Source organism: Rana temporaria, chromosome 5 (assembly GCF_905171775.1).
Source record: "Rana temporaria chromosome 5, aRanTem1.1, whole genome shotgun sequence".
In the NCBI taxonomy this organism is placed as follows: domain Eukaryota; kingdom Metazoa; phylum Chordata; class Amphibia; order Anura; family Ranidae; genus Rana; species Rana temporaria.
In genome coordinates this window covers 205214098-205222978 of record NC_053493.1, presented here as the reverse complement: position 1 = coordinate 205222978, position 8881 = coordinate 205214098, and the positions used below count along the sequence as shown (strand labels likewise).

Sequence of the window (8881 nt, the reverse complement as noted above, 5' to 3'; positions counted from 1 at the left end):
TAAGTGCCACCCCACAGTGCCCATCTGTGCCGCCCATGAGTGCCCATCTGTGCCGCCCATGAGTGCCCAGTGCCGCCCATGAGTGCCCAGTGCCGCCCATGAGTGCCCATCAGTGCCGCCCATCAGTGCCACCTATGTGTGCCCATGAGTGCCGCCTATGTGTGCCCATCAGTGCCGCATACCAGCGCCGCCAATCAGTGCCACCTCATCTGTGCCCGTCAGTACTACCTCGTCGATGTCCATCAGTGCCATCTCATCTGTGCCCATCAGTGCCACCATATCAGTGCCCGTAATTGAAAGAGAAAACGTATTTATTTGCAAAAAAATTACAGAAAAAAATAAAAACATAATTTTTTTAAAAATTTTCGGTCTTTTTTTAGTTGTTGCGCAAAAAAAAAAAAAAAATCGCAGAGGTGATCAAATACCACCAAAAGAAAGCTCTATTTGTGGGTAAAAAAGGACGCCAATTTTGTTTGGGTACAGTGTAGCATGACCGCGCAATTGCCATTCAAAGTGCGACAAAGCTGAAAATTGGCTTGGGCGGGAAGGTGTATACGTGCCCTGTATGGAAGTGGTTAAGAAGTTTTAGAAAAAGGAGGGAAAAAAAAGGATTTAAAAAAATGATAGCAAACATATCAAATAAAGGAGAAAAACTCAAAAAACAACACTTGTAAGCAGATAGCAGTCAAAGGCACAACTCGTGGTTATTAACTCTCCACTTTAGTTTGAAATTCCACATGCAAGTCACCATGCAAGTATTTTAAAAACGGATAGCAAACTTATCAGTTATAGGAGGGTGGGGGGGGGGGGAGGGTACAGGAGACCCTGTATGGCACAAGGAGCCACATGAGAAACCATGCCCCCCCATATTCCACAAGCAGGGCAGGACTTAGGGTGGTGGGGGCCCCTGGGCTTGAGTGTTGAAGGGGCCCCCTGGAGCCGAGAATTGGGGGGGATCGAAGTTGTTGAGCGGGGGGGGGGCGAATTGAAGTTGTTGAGCGGGGGGAGCGCATTAAAGTTGTTGAGCGGGGGGGGGGGATTTTGCAGTTGTTGAGGGGGGGAGTGCCTCTCACCTGTGCCAACAGCCGGGGCCACAGACTGTCATTAGCCCGGCTCTCGGCTTTCTTCCCTTCAGCAGCCACAGTCCTCCACACACCACTCCGGTTCCTCCTGCTTCCGTGCTGCCTCCTCTTGCAGTGCGGGAAAATTAACCCTTTTGCGGGACTGCGGGAAGAAGCTGTCTGTGCGGGAAAGTCCCACAGAATCCGTGTGTGTTGGGAGGTATGCGCAGGGCCGCCATCAGGAATTTTGGGGCCCCTTGCACAGCTTAAGGCATGGGCCCCCTGAAGCAGAGAACCTAGGGGGGGGGTGGGGGTGCTGCCGCCTGAAATTGAGAAGCGTGGGGGCTGCCGCAAATTGAGAAGCGGGGGGGGCCTTTACAAAAAAAAGAAGAAATAAAGAAGAAAACAAATATATATAAATATATGTAGCCATCCGGGGCCCTGGGGACCTCTGGGCCTTTTAATAAAAAGAAAAAATAAACCTCTGGGCCCTTTAATAATAAAAAAAAAAAAAAAAATTTATAAAAAATACATAAAAAAAGGGAGGTTGCCAAACCCGGGGGCCCTGGGGACCTCTGGGCCCCTGGGAACCTCTGGGCCTTTTAATAAAAAATAAAAAAATAAACAAAAATAAAAAAATAAACATTTATAAAAAAAATAAAAAAGGGGGGGTTGCCACATGGGGCCCTGGGGACCTCTGAGCCCTTTAATAAAAACATATATATATATATAAAAATGTAATTTTTTTAATAAAAAAATAAAAAAGGTGGGTTGCCATTCGGGGGCCCTGGAGACCCCTGGGCCCTTTAATAATAATAATAAAATATATATATATATATATATATATATTATATATATATAAAAATAAAAAATATATAAAAAAAAGGGGGGTTGCCATCCGGGGCCCTGGAGACCCCTGGGCCCTTTAATAATAATAAAATATATATATATATATATATATATATATATATATATATATATATATATATATATATATATATAAATATAAAAAATATATAAAAAAATTTTTTTTTTACAAAAAATAAATAAAAAAAAGGGGGGTTGCCGTCCGGGGCCCTGGGGGCCTCCGAGCCCCTGGGGACCTCCGGACCCCTAAAAAAAAAAAAAAAAAAAAAAAAATTTTTTTTTTTTTTTTTTTTTAAAGGGGGCCCCCTATTGGATGGGGCCCCTGGGCTTGAGCCCAGTCAAGGCCAATGGTAAGTCCGGCCCTGTCCACAAGTTACAGTTACCAATTTTAAAATAATTTTCTGTTCCTAAAGTGGAAACACTGCAGGGGCCCCAATAATACCCATAGAAGGGGCTCCCAGGCTATAGCACATGTAGCAGCCTGAACACTGGGGCCTTTACACTGGGAGAGGCTCAATCCAGCCACATGGAGGCAGAGGTTGGGACAAGCACTGCTTACTCTTCAAGGGTGCATTGAGGTATAAGGGGGGATGGGGCCAACCTAGGCCTTATATTTATGCTATTCACTGGTCCTGAGGGAGTGGTCAAGAGGCGGAGCTCAGCTTGCATGCTGCCATGGTGGCGTCAGGAAATTCAAGTTTTCAGTACAATTTTTCAAAGTATTACAAAGTAAAGAAATACAGTAGTGGTTGAGAGATATGTCCAGGTTCAAAGATGTGGGTATAGTACAAAGTGTTTTAATAACTTCAGTAGAGCCACTTCTTCTTCTGTCACTATGCATAAAGCTAGTTGAGGAAAAAAAAAAGCGTGTGGAAGAGGAGGGCGTTCTTTACGCATGCGCATCTCGGGGTAAGAGAAGGGCATGGTGACTGGCTGCGTGACGTCAGCGGCAGGCAGGATCGCGGTGATCTCTCAGAGATAAGAGTGCGTTGCTCGAGCCTCTGGGGGGGTTATTTTCCAGGGGAAAGTTTGTCACGTGATCCGTGTCCCCCGTGACTGGCGGCGTGCAGTGGAGGTATGGCGGAGGCGCAGCCATCAGGTAAGGTCGGAGAGCCTTCTCCATGTTGCTGTTTACAATGGAGGAGGGAGGGTTGTACAGCATGGCTCGGTGCTCCGGGTTGGGGGTTTTACATGTAATGAGTGTGAGCTCCGTCTATACAGTGTGTAGCGCTGACAACCATTGCTAGGTTGTCACTGTGGTTCTGATCACATGGAGTCCCCAGTCTCATTGTAGGTAAATGGAGGCCATCAGCCCAGTCGTAGAGATCAGACAGCATGTCAATGGACTATGTGATTTCCCGATGACAGCAATCTGACATTGACTGACTCCCAGATATGTTCCCCATCCAATGTTCCTCCATTCTCCCCATTGGGCCAGAAGCTGGGACTGTCCTTGTATCCATGTCTCATCTTCCCTAAACTCACACTTCCTAGGCTGATCCAATGCCTGACTGTCCTTTATGTCTCTGATGACAAAGATCAATAGGTTTGACTTCCCAGACACCAAGGCCATCTTGTAGAGTGTATAAAACCCAAGAGTACAAATGTTCTATATTGCAACTTTCTTGGATGTGGTAGCTGCATTAGTTTTCTGTTTTTTCATGGACAGGAAGTATGTTAGGATTATAGAGCATCTCTCCTCCACCTCATGACAAAGGGGGGCACATTGTGCTAGAGAGATATCTGGGACCATTGCTGACCGATAAGAGTCAATAGAGCTAGAAAGCTCAGTCATGTTCCGTTAGTGTCCTTTTTAAGCTGCACAAGATGGATCAGATCGATGTGTGTTTTATGTTTTTCAGTCGGGGGGGGGGGGGGGGTTTGTCTTCTTCCATCCACGCCATCAAGGTGGAAGAGTAAGGCCCCATGCACACAAGACGCTGCTAAACTCGAGTTCAGAGGCATTTGGGCATTTTTTTCAACTGCCCCTGAACACATTTAATGTTATCCTATGTGTCCATGCACACAGTCACGTTTTTTGGCGTTTTAAATCAGTTGGGTTTATGTCCTTTTTTTCCAGACGCAAAATTTTGGGTTCAGAAGCGTTTTATTTTTGCGTTTTAAACTTTGGGAGGGTCTACAATGTCTTTGAGATAAGCGCTGACAGCCGCAAACGCGGCAAAACGCCGCGCAATTCGCGGCAAAAACGCTGGTTTTTGCCTTTGAAAACGTGAGTTTAGAGGTGTTTGTAATTGCTTCTCGTGTGCATGGGGCCTAAGGGCCCTTTCACCCTGGCAGACCGTTTTTTTTTTTAGGTGGACCTGAACAGTCACCCTGTGTTTCTCTATGGAGCCACGGATGTCGGCGTTGACATGCCCACTGACATCTGACCCACTCCAATGTGCCAAACTGTGAGGGAGGAAAACCCTACTTTTCCTTCCGCCTGGCGGATCGGGAGACAACGGACTCTACGGTTCGTCGTAATCCGATCTCCCATAAGGGAGAGCGGCGTTTTGACAGGCCGGTCCCTGCACGGTGTTCAGAGACAGACCTGTCATCTGCCGGCTCAGCGGGGATCGACGGAGCAATCCCCACTGAGCAAAGAGGATCCCGCACACGGATCCACTCCGTGTGAAAGGACCCTTATACTCTCCGCTGTCAGAAGACATTATTCAAATCTGTTCAACTGAAGCCCATTGCAGTAGTCTCCAAACTGAAGCCCATTGCAGTAGTCTCCAAACTGAAGCCCATTGCAGTAGTCTCCAAACTGAAGCCCATTGCAGTAGTCTCCAAACTGAAGCCCATTGCAGTAGTCTCCAAACTGAAGCCCATTGCAGTAGTCTCCAAACTGAAGCCCATTGCAGTAGTCTCCAAACTGAAGCCCATTGCAGTAGTCTCCAAACTGAAGCCCATTGCAGTAGTCTCCAAACTGAAGCCCATTGCAGTAGTCTCCAAACTGAAGCCCATTGCAGTAGTCTCCAAACTGAAGCCCATTGCCTACTTTTATTTGCTTCTTGTGGCATTATTCCTCCCACTGTCAGCAACAGTGGGTCATAGTTTCTCCCCGCTGACGCCATTGATGGGGCGACAGTCCTCCCCGCTGACTAGAGCCGAAACAACTAATCTATTACTATTTTCATAATCGATTAAACGGCCAGTAACCTAATTGGGTTAAAAAATAAATAATTGGCCCTTTGTAGTACAAAAAAGAGCAAATCGCTTCTGTAAATTTTACTTTCTCTGTCCCACAGTAAAAAATGAACCCCTTACAGTAGCGATTATTTTCTCTTTTTGTAGTAATTTTAGATTGTTTCATTTTTATTTTTTTTATTTTTATTTTTTTTAAAACCTGATTATGTTACTAAACATCTCAGGCCTGGGTCACACCTCTGTGCTTTTTGCAGAAACACGCTACAGTTCATTTACATGGTTTCCTATGGGACACGTTCACATTTATGATTTTTTCAGCTGCGCGTATTTGGAAAAGTCTAGGACTTTTTTTTTTTTATGCAAAATGGTGCTATTTTTATTTTGGTTCAATATACTTCAGAGGAGAAGCTGCAGAAAAGCAGGGAATGCGTTTTTGCGGCAATTTGCGTTTTTTAATCTGCCCAACATCAAATTGTCCCCCAAAAAAATGAAAAAATGCAAATCGCGGCAAAATCACTTTTTTTGTTTTGTGATTAATCGAAACATTCGGCCGACTAATCTAGTATGAAAATAATCGTTGGTTGCAGCCCTACCGCTGATGCCATTGATGGGGCGCCAGTCCAAATCACTAACCACCAACCCAAAAGCTATGTTTTTTCTCACTGATGCTGGGTCCAGGACACTTTCTCCCCCCCCCCCACTGGCCACAATCTGGCTTTTCTGACACTTTGGGGGTTATTTACAAAAGGCAAATCCACTTTGCACTGCAAGTGCACTTGGAAGTGCAGTCGCTGTAGATCCGAGAGGGACAGGCAAGGGAAATAAAAATAATAATTTTAGCTTGCACATAATTGGATGATAAAATCAGCAGAGCTTCTCCTCATTTCAGATCTTCCCCCCAGATTTACAGCCACTGCACTTTCAAGTGCAATTTCAAGTGTAGTGCAAAGTGGATTTGCCTTTCGGAAATGACCACCTTTGTATTTATACACACACACAAGTGTTTTTGTTGCACATACTGTGGTTGTTGTGTTTTCTAGTTTAATAAAAATGCATAGACCTTGGCAAATTTAATTTTGTGTGGGACCTGATTTACCCTAAGGGCTACCTGTAGTACGATGCAACGGAAAGAATTGTATGATGCATTTTTGTGTTTGAGTCCTTCCATGACATATAGGTAGTTATTTGGTAAAGTAATTGCAGGTGCCTTATAAATGTTTTGGTTCACTTAACATGTTCTGATTTTTGACTTGTGGTATTTGTTTTCCAGGACCAACAAAGTACAATCCTGAAGCAGCTGACTTCATCCCTAGAGAACACTTAAGTCACCACTCTACCTGGAGAAGTCATGGCAGAGCTGAAAGCAACAAAAATTGGGGCAGAACCAGTAACATGCCCTCTTCTCTACCACATCAGCCAACTAGAGAAAGTAATGACAGTCCTTCACAGAAAATGCATTCCTACCACAGCACTGCCAAGAGTAACAGTGGAAGGCAAGGATCCCCAGAGATCACAAACAAACCCGTGAAGAACCACAGCTTTCAGAATCAAAGGTGGCATCGCTCTCGAAGTGAAAGATCCCACACAAGGAACCAACCAAGGCAGCCTCTTTCTGACACCTCAGTGAGGCCATCATTTGCAACCACACCTCTTGGTGACTGGCGCATAAGAACCAGAGATCCCACTGACTTGTGCTCATCAGAAAGTGAGAAAGAAGTTGGCAGCGCTGATAGCCGTGGTGCCAAGCCAAAGAGACTGACGCATGTGTCTGGAGGATCGCTGCGTGGACCCCGTGATAGAACAAAACCTTCGTATGAGCGGGAGAAACGGGTAGCGCCCAAGCAAAAAACAGAAGAAATGTTTGAAAATATACCCCCTCGAGACATTGCAAAATCAGGGAATCGTAATGAAGAGCGATTCAAATCGCTGGATCAATATGAAGGTATCAGAGGAAATGAAGAGAAGCAGAAACCTTCAGGTCCTGGAATTAAGCCTTCACGGGAATCTCTGAACTGGAAAAAACCTCAAGATAATCACCCAAATAAGGCAGATGAAGTGTTGGGGAGCAAACCTTTAAGACATGATAAAAGTCATTCAGCAGCTTTTTCATCTAAAGAGAAGAAAACCGATCGTGTAAAGGAGCCTCCTTTGTCCAACACATATCAGGAGTCAAAGTCCCATGGGCACCACTGGACAGCAGATGCAGAGAAGCATGCAGGAAGAAAACACTCCTCTCAAGACCGTACTAATAAACAATCTACGCAGCCTGGGTTTAGAAGCCAATGGAAGAAACCTGACTTGCCAAAGAATAAGGAAACGCATACAGGTGAGTGCTGCTCTAATATAAATATATATGTGCAGTACATCCATACGTTCATTGGGGTGGCGAGGGGAGCCTTCCCTGCTACAAGAATCTGCAGATTAGGGAAGCCTGAAGGCACAAGTGACGTAACCTTCCTATGCATCCAGGGCTACATCAATAATGCCTTTAGGGAAACCAGGAAGAGACATTTTAAAGTAAGTTAAGGTAAAAAATAATATTTGTAAGAAACAAATGTTGGGTTAATTTTGGCTGAAGGTGAAAATGGTCTGCTTTAAACATGTTGGTAGTTTAGAATCTAAACTTTAGATATTAATTCTTAATAAAGTTCAGTTTGTATTTTCTTCATGTCAAAAATCAGCATTCATATTTTTTGATAGTGCCTGTCATTCAGTGACATTAGCTAGCCCTCTGGCAATAAGACAAAGTGACAGGAGGAGGGTACGCTTCAGTGGTCAAATATGAGAGCACTACAAAGCAGATAATGTGTGTAAGGATTAGGGCATTTGTTCCCCTTGGGCATTCACTTTGTTATTCTGTTCTTTGTTTTGCAGTGCACACCAGTAAAGGTGCCATGTACATAACTTCTCATTTTTTATTGTACAAAGGACTTCTGAAATTGTGTATTCTGGTTATCTACCTGACAATGTGAGCAAAGAAAAAACACAAGTAGAAATATCTGTGTAATATATTCCCTAAAATATATACTATTTTTTTTTTTAAGGGAAGAATGTGTCCAAGCATGAATGCAGTGCTTTCAGTATAACTTAAAGGAGTTGTAATGGATTTTTTTTTTTTTTTTTTTTTGCTGAAATGACTGTTTACAGGGTATAGAGACATAATAGTTAACTGATTCCTTTTAAAAACGATTAAAATAGATAAAAAACAATCATATAATGTACCTGTAGTTTCAGTTTCGTTTTTGCATGTTATCCTGCCTCTGTGCTGTATAGAGCCATAGAGAAGTGATGGTTTGGAAAATGAAACTAGTACTCCCAGTGCTGTGGTCCTAAGGAAACAGACAACCAGGAAGTGTCCAGAGCGGAATTACAGCAACATTAGAGCAAAAACGAGCAATGAGGACATGAAACCAGGACTGCAGTAAGGTAAAGGAAGCTATTTAGCTAAAATAAAAATTTCCTTAAAGGGTCACTAAAGGAAGTATCGGACTTGTACTCAGTCTTAAAGTGGTATCGGGACAACCTTACTAATTGCCTCATCTTAATCTGTCTTGCTGGTGATATTTCTGAATCTCATGTAAAGTTACATACATTCAACCAACGCAAATTTGTAAAGGTAGTCTGGAAATCATTTAGTCCTGGTTCACATTGCAGTGATTTGGCATGTGATTTTTGACATGTCAAATCACATGCCAAATCGGTTGCTATTGCCGGCAGTAGCACCGTCAATCAGTGCGACGTCGCACCGATTCCCAAAAGTAGTTTCTGTACTACTTTTGGTGACATCGGGGTGCGATTTTTCA

The 8881-nt window shown here is 43.8% G+C and overlaps 1 protein-coding gene across 2 annotated transcripts in view; it reads left to right on the top strand.

Moving 5' to 3' along the window:
• Positions 1-2812: 2812 nt before the first annotated feature.
• NFX1 (nuclear transcription factor, X-box binding 1) overlaps positions 2813-8881 on the top strand; it is a 179897-nt gene continuing 173828 nt past the window's right edge. For both annotated transcript variants that reach the window (XM_040353504.1, XM_040353503.1), the window contains exons 1-2: positions 2813-3027; positions 6349-7404. In XM_040353504.1, the coding sequence (XP_040209438.1) occupies positions 3006-3027; positions 6349-7404 (1078 nt within the window). In that variant the 5' untranslated portion in view covers positions 2813-3005. The remainder of the gene's footprint in view (positions 3028-6348; positions 7405-8881) is intronic.